General features: G+C 38.5%; 1 protein-coding gene across 2 annotated transcripts in view; it reads left to right on the forward strand.

Annotated features, from left to right (window-relative positions):
- Nucleotides 1-1,007: 1,007 nt before the first annotated feature.
- The window catches only part of slc35f1 (solute carrier family 35 member F1), a 312,694-nt gene continuing 288,076 nt past the window's right edge, over nt 1,008-25,625 (forward strand). Inside the window, exon 1 of one of the 2 annotated variants that reach the window (XM_069888288.1) lies at nt 1,008-1,324. In XM_069888288.1, the coding sequence (XP_069744389.1) occupies nt 1,011-1,324 (314 nt within the window). In that variant the 5' untranslated portion in view covers nt 1,008-1,010. Of the gene's footprint in view, nt 1,325-4,484; nt 4,601-25,625 lie in introns of those variants that run through there. The other variant, XM_069888289.1, reaches the window with a different exon arrangement.

A 25,625-nucleotide genomic window follows, 5' to 3' on the forward strand; every position in this document is an offset into this window, starting at 1 on the left:
AGAAAGGGAGGATGAGGAATGAGAGCTAAACACAGCTCAAACCACAACATCAAGTTTGCTGACGACACAACAGTGGTGGGTCTTATTAGTAAAAACGAAGAATCAGCATACAGAGATGAGGTGCAGTCACTAACAGTCTGGTGCAGAGCCAACAACCTGTATCTGAATGTTAATAAAACAAAAGAGATGATTGTCGACTTCTGGAGGGCCCAGGGGTACCAAACTCTGCTGATCATTGATGGCTCTCCTGTTGATGTCATCACGAGTATCAAGTTCCTTGGAGTGCACTTGGTGGAGAATCTCTCCTGGTCCCTTAACACCAGCTCCATAGCCAAGAGAGCCCAGCAGCACCTCTACTTCCTGCGAAGGCTGAGGAAAGTTCATCTCCCACCCTCCATCCTCACTACATTCTACAGAGGATGCATTGAGAGCATCCTGTGCAACTGCATCACTGCCTTGTTTGGAAGCTGTACCACGACGGCAAGACCCTGCTGAGGATAGTGAAGTTGGAAGAAAAGATCATTGGGAGCTCTCTTCCTAGAGTGATGGACATTGACAACACCCGATGCAGGCGAGTGGCAATAAACCTTGTGAAGGATGTTGACCCCTCAGTCAACTGTTCTCCCTTCTGTCATCTGGTAGGATTGTCCAGATTGGGCAAGTTTTTTTTTCTTCCCCAAGCCATCAGGCTCCTGAATTCCCAGAACATATGTAGAGAATACTGTATATGTTTTAATATTTTAATATTTCAATGGGTTTAACTTCTATGCTAACTTATTAAGTGGTTCTGGATACTTCTATTTCTAACATGCAGAAACTCTATTTCGTCTTTACCGTGCGATCATGGATCAATAAAAGTGACTTGACTTGAGAGATACTGGAGCAAGAGGGGGTTCCTCCCTCGGCGGCAGCGTGGCTTGACACTGACCGCCCGGTCGAAATCGACTACAAATCCCAGACGTCCGCGGACGAGGCGGATGGAGAGGGCAGCTCTGCCCCTGCCGGAGGGAATGGGAACCTCGGCTCATTCAGAGCAGGTGTTGGCTCCTCCGCCTCAGACCCTCTGCCAGCACTCTCTCTCTCTCAGCCCTTCGTCTCCTTCTCAGTCCAGCGTTCGAGTTCAAGCGCCAGCGGCTTGGCGCGGACGGACCCAGTGCAACCTGCTCCCCACCATCGGTGTTCACGGTGCAGGATGTCCCCTGCATTTTAATCCAGCAATGATCCCCGAGCAGCGCAATCATGTTGCCACCATCGAGAACATCCCAGCCGAAGCCATCAACGCATCGCCCACCCTGCTGCACAGGATAAGAAAAGTATTCACAAGGTAAGAGACCAACCCCTCCTCCCCTTCAGAGACAGTGCCGAGCAGCTGCGGGCGGAAGACCTCCCACTCCCCCAAATCTCTCCAAAGAGACCGCAGTGTAGCTGGCCACACTCGTTAATAACAGGGGGAAAAGTTATCGCCTCTTTATCATGATGAACACAGCCGTTGTAATCGACCTCTCGCCGTCAGCTTCGCTTTAAATGTCACCGTGATGCAAAGAAGCGCGGACTGTATCGTTATATTTCCTGAATATCCTGTTGCATGGTATTTATTATAAGTAACACAGACGAGTTCACCACGTTTCAGCACCCCTTCGACATTTCAGCCCACTTCGCATGGTGCAAGCGATCCATGATTGTTTGTGGGTTCTGAGTGTTGTTTTTTGAATTGATCTAGGGTTTGTGGACATAATCTTTAAAAATATTACATTGGGGCGCATTTCGGCGTTGAAGATATTGGAGTTTAGAATCGCCGATGTGTTTTTTTTAATGTGCCCCTTTGAAGTCTGCGGGAGCACAGTCGAAAGCCGGCGATGCTCTTTGTCAGCTGTCTTCCCTTTCATTGCTCGCTCTGCAAGGGTGTACCGACAGGCAGGCGAGGGAGGCGGCGGAGGGACCCCTTGTCTAACAAAAACCCCGTTCGAACTCGACCAAACAGCCGTCAGTAGATTTTGCGGCATTCCTGTAAGTTCGAGGCTCTTCGTACAAAAGGGCCACTTATTCCAAAACAAGCGAAGCACATGATTGCAATATTCCCATTTTTTAATTTCATTACAGGGATTTAGTTTTTCATTGTGACTGCACTATCCATTTGGGTGGTGGTGGGGGGGGGGGGGGAAGCATGTGTATTTGTTCAAGGCATTTGTCTAAACCTGATAACAAAGTATCCATTTTGGTCATACCAAAAGGACCATGAGGACCATGCAAGGAACGTTCCGTATAGGATACATCTCTATTGTTCGGCTTAGTTATTGATGTATCGAAATTCCATTGTTGGTTACAATTAAGTGAGAGCTAACTAATCATTCGAAATTGCAGCGTTAATGCTGCAATTGAATCGGCCACTTCCATTAGCTTTCCTAAATTTTTAATTTTTCCACTTAAAAAAATTCTGATCTTTTATTTTAATGAAGAATTTCAGTAGAATGTAAAATAGCAAGGTCGGGGAAGAATTGGAATAAACCAATTCTGTCCCAAATGAAAAGTTTAAAAAAATGTCAACACTGATTCATGGAATCAGATGTTTCTGTTCTTAATAAACACTGATTTGATTGACTGGATATGGGCTTCTCTGCGTGAAAGTTCAATGTTAAGTGAGTTTCCAAAAGATGAGATGGGCAGTGGAGTTTTCATTCTTTAGGAATTAAGTTTCCCCCTGCTGACAACAATTGCCTTCATTCCATTCAAAATCAGAAATATTGATTATTTCAGGATTTTGGACCATTTCAAGTTGACATCAGTAATGTTGCTTATGCAGTGAATTGTTCTCAGCAGTTCTCTTCAAGGTTTCTGAACATCAGGACATCGCATGGTCGATAAATCAAGTTTCAAATGGAGCTTGAGTTAAAGAGTTTAATATGTTGCCTTGTTTTTAAGATGGTGAATTATGGTTGAACCATTCTATTTCCAAAGATCTAACTGCCATGGTGTTTGATATTTGCATCTAATGATCAAGACATTGTGTGCTTTTATGCGGGAATAAATAACCATTTTTTTAAATCTTTGTTAAATTGCAGATTTGTAGTTTATTTGCTGTGAGCTCCTTCCTCTTGTGTTTTGGATAATTCTCCATATTTTCATCCAGCTCAGTGGTTGGAAGGATTCTGTCTGACACCAAATGGAAAGGTTTAAGTGTTTTGCTGCAAATTGCTCCAACCTCTATGAGGCAGACTTGAGTAGTATGGGGTGATTTGTTCAACTGTCATTTTCACACAAGCATGTTAATGTCTTTTTGAGGAGCATGTGTAATAGATAATCGTGCAGGACATTATTATTGGTGAATAGTGGATATTAATAGAGCGATGACCCTTAGTTTATTAATCCAAAAAGGAAGCGGTGGGTGTGATCAAACTTCTCAGTCAAGAATTGTTTCTAATTGAATTACATTTTCATAGATAGTTATTAATACTCGGAAGGAAGCATTATGAAACAATAGTTTTTTTATTTTATTTTAGGCCTATTGTTTTATAAGATTGAAATATACAGGTTCATAGATTCTCTGGAATGGTTTGTTGTATTCCTCAGTTAAAACTAAAAGGCATTGAGGTTTTTGCTTTAGGAAATGAAAATGTACATCTTTGAGTTCCTATATATATTAGGAAATTCAGTAGTTTGATTACAGTTTAAAGGATAGAAAAAAAATAAATCCCTGAATGAATAGGCAAATATTATTTTAAAAAGCTGGGAACAGTCACATTTGAAGAATCACTGACGTATGTGAAAAGGACAACTGCATAAATGTGTTTATTAAGTTACTAAATCAAGTCTAGTTTCTTAGCATTGGATCATTGAGATAGTGTGTGCGTGTGCGTGTGTGTATGTGTGTGCGTGTGCGTGTGTGTGTGTGTGTGTGTGTATGTGTGTGTGTGAAAACTGAGGTAATTTGATAATGCAAAAGTAAACTGCATGAATACTGATTCAGTTTGAAACTTGATTCTTTAATGGGGAAAAATGTTTTCAAAGTGGGTATTCTTCATTCTTATGTTCCTGAATATGTGAATAGGAATAAAACTGAAATTTGCATGTTGTGATTCATGATATTTTTGTGCAGTAAACAAATAATGTGTAAGTTTGAAATTCTTCAGTTGGCTGTTGTAAGATCAATGCAAAATGCTCAGGCTTGATATAAATATAGAAACAGGTTATTCAACCTAAGAAATACAAGAAGCATATTTCAAGGTTCAAAGTAGAATCAATGCAGCAGAGATGGGTTTTTTTTTCAAAAAATGCTATGCATATCATGGATAACAAACTGAGAAGTTCTACAAAGAACAAAAACAAAACATACATTACATAAGAATCAGAAAATATTAATCAAAATTCTTTGGGCACATCATGCAAAGTGATACATTTGGACACATCATGCAAAGTGATACATTAGAACATTTAGTTATAACTGGAAAGCTGAAATGAAAAAATAGAAGCAGAGGCAGATAGAGAATGAAAATGGCAAATGGGTCAACATCATAGTTAGAAACAGGAGAGGCAACAACTACAATTCAGAGGGCCAGAGAGAGTGATGGATGGAGAGATATGATCGCCCACGCCAAACAGCAAGGTATCTGAATGAGTATATATCTAAAATGTAATATATGTTATATACTTCTACTCTTTTGACCGTAAGAACATAATCTAACAATAAGAGAACACAAAGAAAAGGACAGTCCTTTCAGACACACTGAGTGTCCGTATTGAGTCATACACCACAGAAACAGGGTCTTCAGATTATTCCCTCCACTTCTTCACCACTCCACCACCCCCCACCCAGTTCCATGTCCATATTAATCATCAAGTACTCAGCTGTGTTGATCCCATTGACCATGAATAGACCTTTAGTCATTTATACCTTGGTGGATCATCTGAGAAGAGTTTTCTTTTAGTCTTTACAGACATGATTTCAATTCTCTTGATCACACAATCTCATTTTCCACCTCCCCAATTTTTGAAACAATTTGCCAGTTGTTTAAAGTTCCTATGCAGTTCATCTTTAAAATGTTTTGAGATAAAAATATCATTTTTGTCTGACAAGTGGCTGCAAATGTTTTCTGTGTCATTGTCTTTGAGTAAAGGAGAACACAACAGAGAATTGTGACTCCCATTAGTAAGTTCAACTGCATCTTGTCTCTTCAGATGATGCATTGGCATCTCTCACCAGATTTTAAAAATATTTGTTTGGTTGAAACACTTTATATTTACTGTGCAATGGATAAAAGCACCATCACTATCACATTTTGAATCCACTACTGTCTACTCGGAACATTAACCATAGAATGTTAATGGCCCATTTTGTACTTATTATTTATGTCAATCCTGTCAGTGTCTGTAAGAATGAGCTTCTATTCAAAATTTCATTTGAAGTAGTTGATTTTTTTCTCTCAAAATGAACTATTTGCTTCAAATTCACATATTGAATAAAGTGCATACTGGGTTTTAAATGTCCAGAGATTCTGTGACATATGGGTTTCCATATTGTTTTGTGATATAACATTTAATTCTTTTAGTGACATTCCAGTTATTATTGTCAAATTTAACTGATAGTACAGATTTTAGATGATCAAAACTTGTATTGTGTATGGTAATGGTTGACTAGGCTGTAGGGCAACCAATTTCTGTTATGCAAAGTGCATCTAAGTACCTCAAGAAATCTGTGGATATTTCAATTTACCACAAATGTGCTGCATTATTAACATTTAATAAAGATTTTTTTTCTCTGTAGTTCTCTCAATATTTAATTGCAGCATGTCTGCTCCCTAATGACTTTGCCCCTTTTCCCCGACCACAAGCAATAAAACATGGCAGATGATCTTAGCGCTGTTTCTTAGTGCTGAGTACAACATCTAAAAGTCTGGTTAATTTATACAGTAACATCACATTTTGCACCTTAACTGATGGCAAGAGGAAGATTCCAATGGAATTAAAGTAGAATTATTAAATGATACACTGAATTAATTTTTTTGTTAATTATGTGAAGTGAAAATAACGGAGCATGAAATAAGTGGCAGAATGATGCATGTGCAAGAACATAGAACTTGATTGGCAATGTGTTCGGGAAACATTACCTTCTTTTAAAGAAATTAGAATGTATTGAATCCATACATTTTCTTTATGCAGGTAAAGATGACAAATGGCATCTGTGGAAAAATATCACTACTTGACCCCTGTAGCTCATTTTTATGATCCATAATTGGCCCCACTGGGAATCGGTATCAGGAATGAATGCTTTGTCTGCTTTTGCTGCTGTCTGCAACTCTTTATTGTTGCTCATTACTTTATGACAGTCAGGAACCAGGAGGTAAAGGGCGGAAGCGAGCTCAAAATAAAAAAGTACAGTACACTACAGTATAGTGTTATCAATATCCAGCCTCCTGCCAGTGCACAATAAGGCAGACTAAGTCATACTAAATGTGTGGGGAAAAAAAATGTGGTCTGACATTCGGATCACCAAGGCATGTGCTTGACATGTTAAAACTTGCATCATACTGTTCGCTGTTACAAAAACCACACAGGTTTTATATAGTAAAGCAGGCTCATCGGAAGTGTTTTTAGTATTTGTATAAGAGCATTGGAGGACTGGCGTTTAAAGGATGATCTGATAATCCATGTTTTCATTGATGATTTTATATCTAACAGGACACTTTAACGAGTTGGAAAAACGCCATCCAATGGTTTTGTGACCAAAAAAAACCCCAAATTATCTGTCAAATTTACTGCAATTAAATTAATGCCTAGCTTCGATTCTTTGAAGTGAGGGCGGTACCCTTTAGCTTGTTTATTTAGTACAGGACAATAGCTGGGAATGAGCCAGTTCCCAGTTAGCCAAGAAGAGCAGAAGAACTCCCCCCGCCCCCCCAACCACATTTGAATTTATTCTGGAGATGCGACGGCGTGGAATGCGGGTGGGTGGAAGCAGTAAACGTTCAGCTGCGGTTGTATTTGGTGGTGCAGCGACTGCCAGCTGGCGGCCCCGTTTCATGCTGCCCTCCTCTGTAGGTTGCAGAGCCATCTGCTGCAGTTTTAATGAATGGACCCCCACTCCCTCTTGAACAATGGATTCAGGGATGTGATCTGTATTTCAATGCACCGCTCAATGGGGACAAAGCGTTTCACCTCTGCGTGAAAGTTGGGGAGAGGCGATGCTTCTGGTGAAGTTGCCAGCGCTGCTCGTCCTCTTGTTGCACATCGACGTGAACTCCTTGGCGTCGACTTGCCAACTCAAATCACAGCAAAGAACTGCAAATAATAAAGAAAGCCACCCACGCCCTCCTCTTCTTTTGCTGACCCCGGAACATCATCGCCATCACTTGCCACGGGGGCGCGGATTTCACCAGCTATTTTAGCTCCATTTTAATGTACTTCAAGGAGCCTTGAAGGAATGCGCGCTCCTATTCAAAAGAAACACTTGGGTCGCCCCGCCCCTCCCCCCCTGAGGACGCACACGCCCTTTGCGTTTCCCACGTCTGTGTATCCGAGGGGATCCTGGAATGAGTGACGTCATTCCCCGCTGGACAATGATCGAATGTTACTTTCGGCGTGAAGTCATGAATGGGCGTTTCAGCTAACTCAGTGTCAGGGCGTTTCGATGACTTCTACCGTTATCTCTCCCTCCACTTAAAGTTCGCGATCACTTGAATCAGAATCCTCTCTGTGTTGCTTCAACAATTGCTCTATCTTACATCATTATTAATGTTGCATGGTATTCAGGACGATATTGTAGGATTGCTGCTTGTTTTAGAAGAGAAACTGAATTCCTGGGGTGGGGATTTATGCAAGGAAAAATTTATATATTATTTAACAAATTGGCATTGGATTTCCTCCTTAGAAACCATACCCTTTGTAGCGACTTTAACTGAATAGTGAGATAACCTGGGGAAAGCAGATGCTAAGAGTTTTGGGGAGAAGTAACCAAAAGCATGGTTAAAGAGGGAGGAGTTTCAAAGAGGCGAAAGAAGCTAAATGATTGGGCTCAGGTCGTTGGAGGAGAGAGCAGGGATGATGGACAAAGGGATTGAAGTAACTAAGAGTTATATTGAGATAAAAGCAGAAAATGATGGAAATATTCAGCAGATGGGCAGCATTTGTATAAAGAGAAACACTGATTCTGCCCAACCTGTGGAATATTTTCAGTCTTTTTTTTTAAATTCAGATTCCAAACACCTGCAGGTCTTGTAATGTTTCCATTCCATGCAGTGAGGTGTTGCTGGCCATGAGAAGTTAACAGAAGTTGGGAAAAGCATGGCATGAAAGTGATTGAAAAGGTGAGAATTTTAAGGTGGCTGATGTACAGATAAGTAATGCCATACAGATAAGTAATGCCATGCCATGAATTGAAATTTAATCCCAGGATGAACGAGAGTACTGGAGTTTGCAGGTGGAAAAAAATTGAATAAAGATCTAATTGTGAGTCAATATGGGGGAGATGATGTAAAGAAGGTGGAAAAGGGAGGTTTCTGTCATTGAAAAAAATGCAGAATGTCTTGTAGCAAATTGAAACGTGGTAGTGGCATGATGTGGCTGGTGAGCAGTCGACCTATAGAGATTAATAATGGCTCCAATTACATTTTATCTCTCTACAATGAAATAGCAACAGCGCCACTTTACATTTATGCAATCCTTTTAGCATCAAATAACATCTCAAAGTAACTTACTTTCTCTGGAAAAAAATATTTAAAACAGTTAATTACCTTTTAAAGTGCAGAGACAGTTCATTTTTGGAGAAATTGATTAGACATTTCTTTTGTCAGCAATGATCTACAAACATCAGTCGGGGAATTTAACCAGTCAACTTCTTTTTAGATTATGTATGGGTTAAATTTTGGCAGGACATTGGGAAATTTCCCAACTGAACTACCCATTCTTCTGTGAATGGTGGAAAAGAAAATTTAAATTACATCTGAACCAAAAGAAGAGACAAATGGCTTTATTGTTTTATCTGAAGAATGAGGTCTTCTGGGATTGCACCATTCTGTTCAGTTCTGCCTTGGACTGTTAACAATGCCAAACTTTGTGAGGCATTCAAACCTTTGACCTTCTGACTCAGAGTCGAACCAAAACAAGAATACCCCAAACTCATTCTTCAACTGGAGTCATTTCTTGATTTCAGCTAGAGCAATTACTCTTAGTTCCATTGGGTTATTGAAAATAAAATTAGCAAAAACTTCTGAAAATGTGCACGTGTCCACAATGGGTATTGATAAGATTTTTAATAAGCACTGACATGGGAATGAATTCCACTTGAACAAAGCTGGTGGAAATATTAGAAAACTTCTGAAAATCAATTATATTTAAAAAAGAAATCTGGAATAAAGCACTACAGAAGAAATTTGTAAAATAATAAGAAATAGACTGAGTGATATGACAAATAGTGAGAACCACAGTTGCTTCTAATTATTTTAAAATGGCTATTTATATAAAGACAACATAATTATTATATTAGGATAAAGGAACAAGACTGTGAGTAATGTCAAAAATTCTCATTGTTATGAAACAAGCATATGATGCACAATAGAAGCAGTGAAAGAGAATTTGGCAAAACAATCAAATGAAATCAATGCAACGAACTTAATGCTTTGCAAAGTACAGGCCAAACTACTTTTAGCCAAGCCATGTTCTGGCAACCACGCTGGAGGATTAACCTGTATAGTCTAGAACAGGGATGGGCAACTTGTTACCATGTGTGGGCTGGATGGTGTGTCAGTGGTTGAACAGTGGGCCGCACTAATGCTACCATAAATGAAGTAAATACTGAAGCACAGACATTAAATTTTTGATTCTCTGCTTGAACATAATGTTATAGTGTTACATAGGGTTATGAATATAACTGACAATTTATCAAAAAACAATCTGCAGGAAAAAGTTCAAGCAACAAGATTAACTGTATTCCTTCGAAAAAAAAAAAATACGATGATGTATTTCAGGTCAGGGAGGGCATCTTCAAATCTGGAAATGCACCAGAATTCATGAGTTTGTCGTTAAAATTACACAACTTAAAAAAACACAAATAAGCCAAAATGAGAAAAATGAGTCACAATGAAAAGAAAATACCTAACCCCAAAACAGAAAGCAGCTCAATCAGAGAAACACTTTATTTTGTTTGTTGTTTATAAGCATTTTGATGTTGGGTAACATAGTTGTTGATGCCAATAGCAAGACTCATCTGTATAGGCATTAGTTATATTAGTTCTCAATTATACAAATATGGCTCTTGATATGCTTCATTTTTGAGAATAGTTGCTCACACATGCATGTATGTACTCCCAAGATTTTATAATTCCCATATGGAAGACTTTTTCATCTGCATTAAATATGGATTTCAACTGAACACTCTTCTGCATCTCAATAATTTCCATCTGAAAATTTTCTGGTATGGTTTCCACATCCACACTACATGGAATTGCAAACAGTTTGAAGTCACTTGCATGCAAACAAAAATCAGCAAAATGAGATGAAAAATCATTTTTCAAGTCACGGAGAACAGTCACAAAAGTTTCTAGATTAGTTGGTTCACACTTTTAGAGATTGGGAAAATGTGCAAAATTTGTATTTTTTAAGATGGCTTTCCCACAATTAAAGTTTTGTTTCAAATGCAACAATGTGCTCTTGCATCTCATGAAATCTTTCATAATTTACACTTAAAGATTAAAAAAAATGTAAAGACAGAGAACCAAATAAAACTAAATAAACTTTATTCTGAATAATCACATGTCATAGTGAAAATTTTTAACATTGATCTGCAATACAAAAAAACTCATGGCGGATAAATAAAATATAAATAAAAATAAAATTTAAAACTCCTTCTAACATTGAGTGTAAATGAATGGATGCAACTAGAGTTTCACACAGACAAAGGCGTATCGAGTGTAATGAAATATAGAACAAATAAAATCAAATAGATAATTAACTGATTTTTAAAAAAATTGATATAAACTGAGGAAACAGAAATATAAAAACTGAAAACTCACCTTGACTCAATTTCCAGTACAACTGGCAATGAACTTTAAAAAAAAACGAAGAGAAAAATATGAGTTCTGATGAAGAATAAGTACTATGCAACAGTTCAGGTCTAGAAACTAACTGCTGGGCGTAGCCTTGTATATCTGATTGCCACAGGGCAATATCTATTAACTTTGAGGCTATTTGCTCTTTACTCGTTTTTTTTATATATATATAGGTCACAATATTGTTTGTCCTCTTCAGTTTCATATCTATTTTTCGACTTTTAATGACATTTTCCATTTTGCTATTTAAAAAATTTTTTTTGTTGCATTACTTGTATTGGCAGACCGGGTGCACGTGGTACTTTTGCATTGAGTTGCAGGACATATAAATTTGGATCACAGGCTGGATCCGGCCTGCAGGCTGTTGGTTGCCCACCCCTGGTCTAGAAGATAGAACAAGATAGTGAATTTATTCAGGTAGGTTTAGGTATAATGCTTCAAAGTGAGCCAAGAAATGATGACGTTTTTTTTTTAAAAAAAAGGGCTTTTGAAAAGAAACATGCACCATGTGTTTGTAAATAAAAATCTTCAGTTAACATTTGTAACAAAGAAATCTATTTTAAATAGATTTTGAACAGATTAGTTCATGCATTTGTGTGATAACACTTTGTGGTTTTGAACTCGACAAGAAGCTTGGATGTTTGAAATAATGTGGCAGTCAGGGATAATAACTCAGACAAATTGCAGCCTAGATGAAAGTTTGAGGCAGGGTTTGGTTGTATGTGGTTTGTATATGATACCATGGAGTAACTAGCATTTTCTTGTCTTTAGTTTAATTCACTGGGAAATTACATCCAGTGAATATTTATGCTGAAATAATGTAAACAATGTTTTTCTCTCTGCAGAAAATAATTTTTGACTGAAATGTTTTTGGAGAGTCTGACTGCTGATTAGCAATGATTACTATCTCAAAACTACATGCAGTAGATTCTCTTGTGCCTAGATCGGACTTATCAGTCACCAACGAGCCTGCAGCAGACGTGGACATACCCCTCCATAAATCTTTGTCCGCGAAGCCAAGCCAAAGAAAAAGAAAGAAAGAAAGAGATGCCCAAAATGGAAATCAAGTTTTTAAAAAAATTTAGTTTGGCAAGCTAAAGAATTGTACTTCATACTACATAGTAGGATCAAGATGGAAAAACTATTTTGATATATTCAATTTATAAAAAAAGTAAATCACAAAATTCTCTTGACACCATTGTTGAAGTAAAACAACACACAACGTTGGAGAAGCTCAGCAGATTAAACAGTGTCCTTTATGTAGCAAGGGTAAAGATACAGAACTGACGTTTCGGGCTTGAGCCCTTCATCAAAGCAGGTAATCCCCACTTGCTTCAATATAAATAGTTTTCATGGTGACCACTAGAAGATTTCCTTCACCGCAAGGAAAACTTTCAGGTCCGCAATCTTAAGATGTTTATTATTTAAGATGACGTTTAGTCCCCTTCTAGTTATTTTACATTCATGCACATTATTCTGATAGAAATGCCATTTTCCACACTGCAAATGGCTATTTTATTTAGATAAAAGACATGAAATAATATAATTCATCTTTGTGAATATTATCATCAAACCCAATCAAACTGCTGGTCACACAATGCAATGTCCAAGCTACTGGAGGAACTCAGTAGGTCAAGTGACACAATTATAATGCTATCTATGTTTGGCGTTGACACCGCAGGGTCAGCAGAATCATAAATCACAATGAGAAAGTGTAAGGGAGAGGGATAGATTGGCTCATTAAATGGTGCAATGACAACAACCTTGTGCTCAATGTTAGCATAACCAAGGAGATGATTGTGGACTTCAGGAGAGACAGGAGAACATGCCCCAGTCCTCATCGAGAGGTCAGTAGTTGAGAGGATCAAGAACTTCAAATTCCTGGGTGTCAACATCTTCAAGGATCTGTCTTGGAGCTTCCATGTTGATGCAATCATAAAGAAGACCCTCCAGCAGCTATACATTGTGAGGTGCTTGAGGAGATTCGGATGCCACCAAAGATTCTTGACAACTTGTACGGGCGTACCGTGGAGAGCATTTTGGCTTGTGGGATCAATGTCTGGTATGGAGGTGCCAAATCTCAGGACAAGAAAATATTACAGAAAATATTAACTCGGCCTGCAACATCACAGGTACCAGACTTCACTTCATTGAGGACATCTACACGAGGCGGTGTCTTTAAAAAAAAAGCAGCCTCTATCCTCAAAGACCCTCATACCCAGGCCATGTACTCTTCACTCTGCTACCCTCCTATACCTGAGATTTGGCACCTCCATCCCAGACAGTGATCCAACCAGCCAAATGCTCTGCAAGGCATACCTGTAAAAGTTTTCAAGAGTCTTTGGTGACATCTGAATCTCCTCAAGCACCTCACAATGTATAGCTGCTGGAGGGCCTTCTTCATGAATGTATCAGCATGGAGGCACCAAAACAGATCCTTGGAGAGGATGACACCCAGGAATTTGAAGTTCTTGACCCTCTCAACTACTGAGCCCTCGATGAGGTCCATGGAGCCTAAAGACGAGCACTCAGCAGCACAGGGACAGCTTCTTCCCCTCTGCCTTCAGATTCCTGAATGATCAATGAACCAAATACACTGCCTTATTTTCTGTGCACAACTATTTTTTTAATATTATTGTCGTAAGATGGTTCATAATATGAATGTTCACTGTATGATGATGCTGCAAAACACAGAATTTTATAACTTATTCATGACAATAAATCCTGATTCTGATTCTGATCAGTGGGGTGGTGGTGGTGGGGTGGGGGGGGGGGGGAGAAGAAGTTGTTGATGTTGTGATGAAGGATTCTGATCTAAGTGCTGGCAATTCCTTCCCCCTCCCACCGACTATTCTTGATCCATTGAATTGCTCCAGCAGTTTATTTTTTTTCCTGCATAACCAGTATAATGATGACGGCAAAATGTTAATTCATACATGTCATTCATCTGATGAACACATTTTCAATCAATCATGGTTTTGTCCATTTTTCTTTTCAATATTTTCATAATAGGGGTTCAATTTTGTCATGAACAAACATTTTGCTGTTTGAAAAGCAAAAGATTAGTTATTTTGGTTTAAAAATAAAAGAAGTATTTGACCTGATGCAGGGTCTCGACCCAAAATGTCAACAATTCCTTTATTCCCACTGATGCTGCTGAACCCATTGAGTTCCTCCAGCAGATTTTGTTAACTTATTTTTTTAATTCGTCCTATATCTGCAGGATTCACAAAATATCGCAGAATCGAACACACCATATGTTGAGTTGATTCTGATAAGAGTCAATTGTGAAGTACCATCTCCTTCCCTAAATGCAAACACTAAATTGCCAATAATTTATTAACATTAACTATTTTTTTCTGAACACTTCTTAATCATAGTTAAAAGCAAATTCCTACAGAATCACTGGTAGCCAGCAAGCTTCTTGGAGATCGGTTAACTAATGTTAATATGTAGACATCTTTCTTTGACAATTACCCTATAAACATTATAGCGAGCCAGCAAGCTTCTTGGAGATTGGTTAACTAATGCCAACATGTGGACATGTTTCTTTGACAATTACCCCATAAACATTATAGCGAGCCAGCAAGCTTCTTGGAGATTGGTTAACTAATGCCAACATGTGGACATGTTTCTTTGACAATTACCCCATAAACATTATAGCGAGCCAGCAAGCTTCTTGGAGATTGGTTAACTAATGCCAACATGTGGACATGTTTCTTTGACAATTACCCCATAAACATTATAGCTAACATGAACTGTGGGTGAGATTGAAGTTGAGGAAAAGACCATGTGGATTTCCAGCCTTTACTTCTTTGGGACCTGGGCTGGATTGTAACTAAATGAAGGGTCTGAAAGTTTTCTCCTAGAGTTAATGTTTTAATGAGTGAAATTCTGTTTGGATAGTTTTAAAACCTATCTCAAAGGATCAGGCAGTAAAATTGGATGTTTAAAAAAATTACTACTTTTTCTTTAACTAGGCATACAAATTCATTTATTTGTTGGATGAACTGGATATCACAGAGGCTAACAAAGTCATGATTTGTTTAGATCTGATAGATGAGCCAATTGTAAATGTGCCCTCTCTGCTCACACAAAAATAATTAACAATGTAGAACAAAAAACCTTCAATATATCAGATTGTGCCATAGGATCTAATATTTGGAGTTGAGAAATATTTTTGTCCTTGAATGATTAGGAAAATACAACATTTGCTGGTGCCCAATTCCGTCACTTAATTTAGTCTATGAAACAAATAAGGATTTGTTTGCCTGCTTTTAGAAGACTGTAAAGCACAGCTGTGTATAATGCATTCATTTATATGAAGAGATTTGGAAGGTGTGCTGATTGCATTAAAATCAAGTAGGCACAATTGTTGTCAGTTGTCAAGACATTTCACCAATTTTGCTCCATTTTGGGGAAAGTGGCCAAACTGAGGCTAGTTATTACTTCAAGTAGATGATGCCCAACATATTGAATCACTGTAAAACCATCGCTGATTATTACTCTCACTGGGAGAGCATGGCCTAGAAATTCAATCAGATCGCACGTTTATGCACTTGCATGCATGAATAGTGCATTAAAATAATTTGCTGGATGCAGTGGGTTCTTATAGCATGAATTATGCACAATGGATTACTTGATGTGCATTAGGGCAACATAAGATGACCGCTGACTGATGATATTGTGTCTCTTCAATCTGAGGCGCCTGCAAGCTTACACCAAGACACAAGAGCAACTTGTCCATGAACTACTCTTTGCAGACGATGCTGCTTTAGTTGCCCATTCAGAGCCAGCTCTCCAGCGCATGATGTCCTGTTTTGTGGAAACTGCCTAAATGTTTGGCCTGGAAATCAGCCTGAAGAAAACTGAGGTCCTCCATCAGCCAGCTCCCCACCATGACTACCAGCCGCCCTACACCTCCATCGGGCAGAAAAACTCAAAACGGTCAACCAGTTTACCTATCTCGGCTGCACCATTTCATCGGATGCAAGGATCGACAACGAGATAGACAACAGACTCGCCAAGGCAAATAGCGCCTTTGGAAGACTACACAAAAGAGTCTGGAAAAACAACCAACTGAAAAACCTCACAAAGATTAGCGTATACAGAGCCGTTGTCATACCCAAGCTCCTGTTCGGCTCCGAATCATGGGTCCTCTACCGGCATCACCTACGGCTGCTAGAACGCTTCCACCAGCGTTGTCTCCGCTCCACCCTCAACATTCATTGGAGCGACTTCATCTCCAACATCGAAGTATTCGAGATGGCAGAGGCCGACAGCATCGAATCCACGCTGCTGAAGATCTAACTGTGCTGGGTAGGTCACGTTTCCAGAATGGAGGTCTATCGCCTTCCCAAGATCGTGTTATATGGTGAGCTCTCCACTGGCCACCGAGACAGAGGTGCACCAAAGAAGAGGTACAAGGATTGCCTAAAGAAATCTCTTGGTGCCTGCCACATTGACCACTGCCAGTGAGCTGATATCGCCTCAAACCGTGCATCTTGGCGCCTCACAGTTCGGCGGGCAGCAACCTCCTTTGAAGAAGACCGCAGAGCCCACCTCACTGACAAAAGACAAAGGAGGAAAAACCCAACACCCAACCAACCAGTTTTCCCTTGCAACCGCTGCAACCGTGTCTGCCTGTCCTGCATCGGACTTGTCCACCACAAACAAGCCTGCAGCTGACGTGGACATTACCCATCCATAAATCTTTGTCCGCGAAGCCAAGCCAAAGAAAAAGAAGAAATGCAGGAAGCAGTTTCTTGAGCCCTTGTCTGGAGTCCTTTCAGACAGAGTAAAAACAGAAATGCCGGAGGAACTCAACAGATTTGGCAGCATCTGTAGAAGATAAAGATATATTATTGATGATTTGGGCCTGAGCCCTTCCACAAGGCATGAGCAAAAAGCAGGCAAGGAGCCTATACTAAAAGGGTGATTTAAAGGGGAGAATGGGAGGGGGAGGAGTACAGCCCCACAGACAAAAGGTGTGGATTGGATATGATAGGAGGACAGGAGAGAGGAAAAGAGAGAATTGATTTGAGGAGGTAGTTTTTGTCTAAGTGAATGGAGACAGAGGGAAAAGGTGAGAGAGAGGAGGGGGAAGGACTCAGGCCTGAAACATCGGTAATATATTTTTACGTCCTATGGATGCTGCAAGACCTGCTGAGTTCCTCCAGCATTTCTGTGTTTTTACTAAAATCACAACATCTGCAGATCTTCATGTTTTATTCCGATGGAACAGATATTGATAGGGTCAGCTCAGTTGCAGTGATAGAACTGCTTTCCATTTTTTCTTGACATAGGTGAGGCTTATGAACCTTGGGGTTTCTTCCCCAAATGTTTCATTTCTCTTTCTAGAAGATCACATCTGCCATCACTCCCCGTGTGCCATTTTTGGAGAATGTTCCTGTTCCCATGCTCTTCTCACGACTTTTTCAGCCAGTTCACCTCAAGTTGTTGAGTGATTACCAACAATACGGCAAGTTGAGCACTACCACTGTAACAGATCCAGCAATGACATCATGCACCACAGGTTTGTTTAGTGTGGAATGCACAAAGCTCAGCTATGCATGGTTAATCTCCACAACTGTGAAAAAGGCTGTGAATGGGACTGATTATGCATTAAAAAAGCCTGGAGCAGAAGGTTGCGACAAAAATCTTTCCCCAGTAGCACTGCAACTACTGGCCCAGGTCCACATGTAAAGTCATTTTGGGATGTGTTCAATGAGAATGAATTTCTGGGCTACATGTTTATTTTCAAAACGTGTAAAATAAATTCCACAAATATTTCACCAGAATGAAGTGAGATACCGTAAAACACACCATTGTGGTCTCACAAATTTCTGGCTGAAACAAAATAGGTTCCTGAAACTTTGCTCATGTTGTAAATTTCTGCTAACACTCTTTCTGTGATTGATTGGCAAACAAGATGCTTCCATTGTGTATTAAACAATTGTGCTCTCCTGGATTTTGGTTGTTCTTAAATGAGCATTTTGAACTCGCTATATAATAATGGTCTGATAAGTTCTCGTTTAGGAGTGATTTCTTTTTCTAGGGTATTGCAACTCGCTGATTACAATGTACAATGAGGTTAATTACTCCTGCAAACGTAGTACTGCACTTTATATGTACATTTAAATAATTAAATTAAATCCCAAACCATGCTAGACACCCAAAATTACATGGAGAAATATTGTTTGTGAAAAATCTTATGCATTTCTTAATATGCAGTTTAAATTGGTTGATATTAAAGTCCTTGAGTCTGTGAAACATGCTGTCCTTGTTCCAGATCTGAATTTTGAATTGTGGCATGACACAAAGCACAATTTCTGTAGAGAATCAGAAGAACTACAAAGTAGTGGTTAAAGGAATTACATTAAAACCCCTGGTATCCAGCACCTCTAGGGTTTGGTAGATGCTGGATAAGCAAGTTTTCTGGTTGCTTGAGACTTATTCTTACAAGGCCTAACTAATACATTAAGAATTAGCAGTTTAAAAGAGAAAAATACTATATGGTACTTAAACTGAACAAACTTCCCTTGCATGAAAATATACCTTAAAGCAGTTTATTTTATTTTCAGTCGCATTCTTTGTAAACATTTAACCATCACTGCATCCTCCCCTCCACTGAGCCACCTGAAAGATGAATAATAACATTTTAGATAATTCCCCCCCCCCCTAAGTTTACAGATAAAGCCTTACCAATATACTTAATAATATACTAATAAAGAAAAAGACTAAGACTTACTAAGCAAGGATAAGGAGACAATATAAGAGAGTCACCCCAACAGTGAGTGGCATCAACCTGCTTTTCATCCAAGGCTATGCCATTTTATTTGAATGCAACTTTATTCAACCAGCTGCTTTGAGCAAAGCAAAACCAAGGCACTCTGCTGGATGCATATTTGCTTCCATCTTCACCAAAGGTTTACGCGTTACCTCAGAGAACATTTTACTTTTACAATTTTAAACTTTTATTAAAATTTTTATTTATTCTTATTTATTGTAATTGTTTTTTTTTCTTTGCTAGTTGCTTGAATTCCAGATACTGTTGTTGCACTTCATCCCACCTCTCTTCAACTTTGGCCACTATAATCCATCGCAGAGTTCCTGATTTTTGACAGGGTGGATGGAAATATTATGCTATTTTACAAATGCTTAAGGCATCCTTTCCCATCTGCTTTTCCTTGAACTCAAGCCATCTCCCTAGGTTTGAGCCTATTGGCAGTGAGCCTGAGTGAACCTGATTAGCAATCAGTTTGGTGATTTGCATCTAAAATTCGGACCCTCTCCTTTCTATTTCATCTCTTGGATGTTCAGCCTTTCATTCTCAAAGATCGCATTTTTGTTCTCGTGTCTGCTGTGTCACTCTGAACAATTACCCTACTCTTCTGCCAGCATCACATCCTGCCCTTTAATGGCAAGCTGCAGCGCCTTCAGAACTGCTTCTCCGTTAATTGGCACAGATTTCTAGATCGGCTTTTCTTGCATTATGGTCAATACAAGTTAAAGGGAAATAGTTTCTGACCGATTTTTTTTGTTGCACGGAGTCTCCTGACTTGCTCATTGACCTGGCTACATTGTGCGACAGCACTTCTGTCATTATTGCAAATTTTGAAGTTCACATAGAAGTACATAAAGTTATGAGAGACATACATAGGATAGGTCGTCAGAGTCTGTTTCCCAGGTGGAAAAGTTAAGTTCTAGAGGACATGGGTTTAAGGTAAAGGGGAGAAAGTCTAAAGGGGATGTGTGAGGCAGGTTTATAAACAGAGAGTGGTACGAGCCTGGAATGCACTGCTAGAGAAGCTGGTGAAAGCAGAGGTTGTAGATAGCAACACTTAAGAGGCACTTGGATAGTCACATGAAAAGGCAGGAAATAGAGTATAGATTGGCATTGTGATCAGTGCAGGCATAGTGAGCCAAAGATTCAACAGGCTGACTTAATTGTGCTTAAAAATGAGGGATTTATTTTGATGTCATCCCAATCCTGACTCTCAATTGTCCATGCCCATAGCTGGTTACCATGAATTTGTTCTCTCCCCACCCCTTTTGTAATGCTGTCATTAAAGATTTTATATATATATATATATATATATATATATATATACTTGTCCACTAATATACCAGATAGCATCTTCTCTGAGCCCACATTATTTCCTGTGATGCACTCTGCAGTTTATTCCTAACCCTCTACCCATCATCACTTGAATGTGCAAGTTTTCTTGTAGCGCAGTATATTCCAAAATTGCCACTTCTTACTTTCCTTCCTCATCCATCCCTTCCAGTTTAGTTGGAGCTAAAAACAAAAATCTGCAGATGCAGCGGTCAAGTGCGATGGACGAAAGTGTGAGAGAAACCCAGCAGGTCATGCAGCATCCATAGGATGCAAAAGGCAATCAGTGCATCAGATCTGACAAAAGGCGCATGCCTGAAATGTCGACTGCCTTTTACTTCCTACGACCTGCTGAGATTCTCCAGAAATTTGGGGTTTTCCTTCTAATTCAGTGTCCCTCTGTATACCAAAATCCCTCAAAAAAATGGTTCGCTACTTGCTTTCCTGATCTTCTCATCTATCATCACAGCAACGACTTTTTGTCCTTTGGATCTTGAACCCCTTTTAATTACAATTTGGGTCTTTTCTAACCCATTTAAGTCAATATTATTTTTTTTATTTTGCATGTCAGATTATTCTTACGTGTGGCCGAAAACTTCAAAAATTTCAATCTGGATTAAAACTAGATCCTTGACTTCCTCATCAGAAGACCACAGTCATTATGAATCTGAAACAATGTGTCCTCACTGGCAATCAACACAGGTGCACCTCAAGGATGTGTGCTAAGCCCATTGCTCTACTTGCTCTACAGCCTATGACTGTGTGGCTAGGCACAAATCAAACGTCATCTACAAATTTGCCTATGACACCACAGCCAGTGGCAGAATCACAGGTGGGCAATGAGAAAGCATACAGGAGTGAGATAGATCAGTTGGTTGAGTGGTGTAACAACAATCTTGCACTCCACAAACTAAGGAACTGTTTGTGGATTTCTGGAGGGGAAAATCAGGAGAACATGAACCAGTCCTCATTGTGGGCTCAGCGCTGGAAAAGATTAAGAACCTGAAATTCCTAGTTGTGAACATTTCTGAAGATCTGTCCTGGAGCCTCCATCTCGATTCCAACATGAGGAAGGCTCGCCAGTGGCTACACTTCGTGAGGAATTTGAGGAGATTTGGTATGTCACCAAAGACTTTTTAGGTGTAGCGTGGAGAGTATTTTGACTGGTTGCATCACCGTCTGGTACGGATGTGCAAATGAACTTGGCCTTGGTCATCAAGAGCACCACTTTTCACCCCATCGAGGACATCTTCAAGAGGAGGTGTCTCAAGAAAGCAGCCTCAATACTCAATGACCCTCACCACCCAGGCTATGCCCTCTTCACACTGCTACCATTAGGAAGGAGGTACAGGAGCCTGAAGATGAACACCCAGTGGTACAAAAGCAGCTTCTTCTCCTCTGCCATCAGATTTCTGAATGGACAATGATCCAGACCCTACCTCACTTTCTGTTCATTTGGCACTAATTTGTTTATTTTTAAAATTAAATTAATAGCTTTAATAATTGCACCTGTAATGCTTCAGCAAAATAAAAGAATTTTGTGACATGTTCAGGACAGTAGATTCTGATTCTGATCCATGCTATCAGGGCTTTGTAATCTTCTGGCAATGTGTTTAGTATAAAGACAGCAATTCCAGTTTTGCTCGTGAATTTGTGAAATATCTCTACCAAATTTCATTTTGGGACTTTGGGACTGGTCAACTCCAAATTCAGACCTTATCTGAGGTATACTTTAAGGTAGACTTCCTCAACCTGCTGAATTCCTGCAGCATTTTTGAAGTTTTAGTACCTTAGAAGTGCTATGATGATGTAGTGTCAGTAATATAGTGGATCAAATCAGTGGTGTTATAACATTTATTGCAATAGATACAGCATGAAAAATTTACCACACTACACAGATGTCTTTGAGACTTTTCATGGAAAAAGTCTCTTTAAAATATTGAGGAAATGATGCATTGATTTGCATTTTGTTGAATCCAGAATATTTTTACCAATTTTGTTCTTTCTATTTGTAGGCTTTGTTTTAGAAACAGCCAGTGTTGGCAGTAAAATTTGATCTTTATTACAGATAATCCAGAACAATGATTCCATTTATCCAGAAAATAATTTGGAAGTAACCATTACTTCCTGATAACTCACAATATGTTATTGAAAGCTGTCTTAATTTCTTGCATGAATTAATCAAAATTGATGTGCTTGTTGCTACATAATGATGGCTGTTTTGCTTCAAGTGGTCAAAGAATGTACAAGGTTAAGAATGACACTTGTCCTAAGGCATTTAACTTTGTACAGCAAAACTGTAGCTGGGAACACATTGTACAGTACAGTAGTATTCTACAGTTGCTTACCCCTAAAAGAGAAGTGCTCTCTATTATTCAGCGAATGAAAGCTGTAATTGTGCGCAAATGATCTCTGAAAATACTACCCTAGTCTCTAACAAGAACAAAGACTGAATTTACAAATGATGTGATGATCTCACAGTTTCTTGATACTCATTGCATTCTCTCTTGTCTGCTGCATGAATTCTTGTTTATCATCAAATCAGCCAACCTCTGCATTGGAAGAAATCCCAAGGGGTTCCCATGTCTTGTGCATTTGAAGAATTATAATGCATTCTGCATTCTATTTAGTGATATATAATTATAATGTAATATTATTTGTGGCACAGTGGTGAGTGCAAGCAAGCTTTTTGGTTTCCTGTTGATCATGGATACTAAAAGTACCAGTGGAACAAACTGCAAAATTATTTCCTCACTGCTCACCATGAGAAACTGGATAGAGAATAGTAGCATTATTTTATGGAAAAAATAAGCTGTTGAGCACAGTTGTTTACAATGGTAAGTACTGTCCCTTAAACCAGATGATGAAATGCACTACATTTATGATGTGCTCTTTGTTCAAAATTCCACAGCCTTCTGCAATAAAGCGTGGTAAATGGAACAAATTAAAATAAAAGCATTTGTTTCTTGTAACTAACATGGAAGTTAGGAAAGTTACTAACAATATGGGAAACATTTTTTATTCTCTCACAGTCTTGACAATTTATCAGAGATTTGTGTAAAACCTTTGGGTTAGTAATAGATACAAAATCTAAGACAGCTGCAAGCTGAACATCAAAAAACAAAAGCCTACAGATATTTAAAGGGTGAAATAAAAGCAGAAACTACTGGAAATGTTCAAAAGGTCAGGCAACATCAGAGAAAGGGAAAATTAATATTTCAGGCCATTGACCTTTCATAGGAACCTAAATATATTAGTTACAGTATTTGAAGAACCAGAAATTGAGCAATTGATTGGATGTGGTGTGTACACTATTTATAATTTGTATATTGCATTGCAATTAATTGTGTTATTAATTAATATAAGCATTAATTAATTTTAAAAATATGTTAAATTATGAATATCTGTCTGTCTGTCTGTCTGTCTGTCTTTATCTATCTACTATATATCTATATACCTCTCTATATCTACATATTTATATATTTGGTTATTTTTTTAAAACTTTGGGCAGAACCAAATATAATTTTGTGTGTATTTTGAACAATTAGTTTTGATGGTAATATTGAATGATTGATATTACTCAAAGATTAATTAAAGCACAGCAGTCCATCTACAGTACAGTGGCACAGCTGGTAGAACTGTTGCATCACAGTTCTAGTTCCTCGGGTTCAATCCTTACCACGGATTTTGTCTGCGAGGAGTTTGCACGTTCTCCCTCAGATGCTATGGTTTCCTCCCACATTCCAAAGACAAGCAGTATGATAGACTCATTAGTCATTGTCCTAGTGTGTAGAGAGTGGTAATATCTGCAGGGAGTTGATGGGAATGTGGGAAAATTGATATAGGATAAGTGTAACTGGGTGCTTGAAGGTGGAAGTAATGTCTGCAGAACTTGGAGGAAGTGCTTTGTAAAGTGTTGATTGTAATGGTGTAACAGTCTGAGCTTGTTGTAATATTGGTGGAATTCTAAAGCAACCTGTGGATCACATATACATTTGAAGGCAGAAATTCAGTAGTTGTTGCTAGTGGTTTCTGCTCCTTTGTAGGATGCTTTGTTACAAGCTTCTCCAGGGCATTTTGCAGAAATTAGTGAATTGATTGGAAATTTCATATCTGGCCAACTCTCATGATATATCCCCAAGAAAGTTAGTTCATTGAAATGTACAATGATGTGTCAAACCGCAATTCTGCTTCACAGCCTTTAATTTTCACATTATTTTTTTGGTGTACCAGTGGATGTCTTCACCTAACATTGGATTCTATTAGTTTGACAAACATTGACATGGACAAGATTGGCAGCCAAAGCACTCTGCTAGCTGAATATATATTTTCAAATAATCCCTGGATAAAAATGGTTAGTGCAAACTATAACATATTCCACTTTTCAGTCCTATGCAATTCCTTTAACATCAAATTAACTACAAGAAATTTAGTTTGAAATCTTACTGAATTAAAGGTTGCACATTTATCAGTTTTAAATGTTCCCCTTCTGCTGACAAGATAAAAGATTTATCAAGAACATTTTCACAATGACACATTTGTAACTAGCACAGATTAAATTATTTTCTGTTTAAAGTTAAAAATTAAATAACTCTACCATACAATTTGGTGAACTCATTAAATCCTTTCCTTTAATAATATTTTGAATATAATACAATATTCATTAGATTCCTGTCTTTGAATTTGTACTCCATCTTTTTAAAGCTGTACATGAACTTTCAAATGATATTTTGATGATGCAGAGTTTGACATCAGGAAACCATAATGAGTAACCTTCACTACAACATAAAGAACACTGCATGACCTACTGAGTTTCTCGGGGATTTTTGTGTACCAGTGCAGTCAGTTATCTTTTGGGTATTTCTGTTTCCATTGGAAAATGGTCAGAAAATTTATGCAAAATATATAAAACATTCTATGAAGTAATGAGATATAAAGATTGTGCAGAAAATGTTTAAATTGGGAGGAAAGTGGGAAGGATTTAGATTTTAGAATGTGAGTCAGTGAAACATGCTTCAATCAATACAAGAATATTTAGGATCATATGTTGGGGAGGGGGAATAGCTTCTGTTGCCATAACTTTACTGGCTCCTGCTTCCATTGTGATGTGATAAAATTTGTATCTAATTCACCGTAAGAGTTGAGTTATTAAACATCAGTGTGTACATCCCTGCATGTTTCTGCAAAGCACTGATCGACTTGTAGTTATTAGTTCCTCTAATTGACAAGGTTGAAAGGAAGCATTTAAAAAAAAAAGAGCCTTTGGGTAACTGGCTTTTCAAAAAGCTTATTAGAATTGCCTTCTTCATGTAGGTAGCCTAACAAGATGAGCAATCACCAAAAGTATTTAAATAGCATAATCGCATCCTGAACATGGATATTATTGGCAGGTTTGTAAAGGAAGGCTGGAGGTTGCTTTTAAACTCTAGAACATATTAATTAACATATTAGAACATACTCTGGGTAGATTG

Source organism: Narcine bancroftii, chromosome 6, assembly GCF_036971445.1.
Source record: "Narcine bancroftii isolate sNarBan1 chromosome 6, sNarBan1.hap1, whole genome shotgun sequence".
NCBI lineage: Eukaryota > Metazoa > Chordata > Chondrichthyes > Torpediniformes > Narcinidae > Narcine > Narcine bancroftii.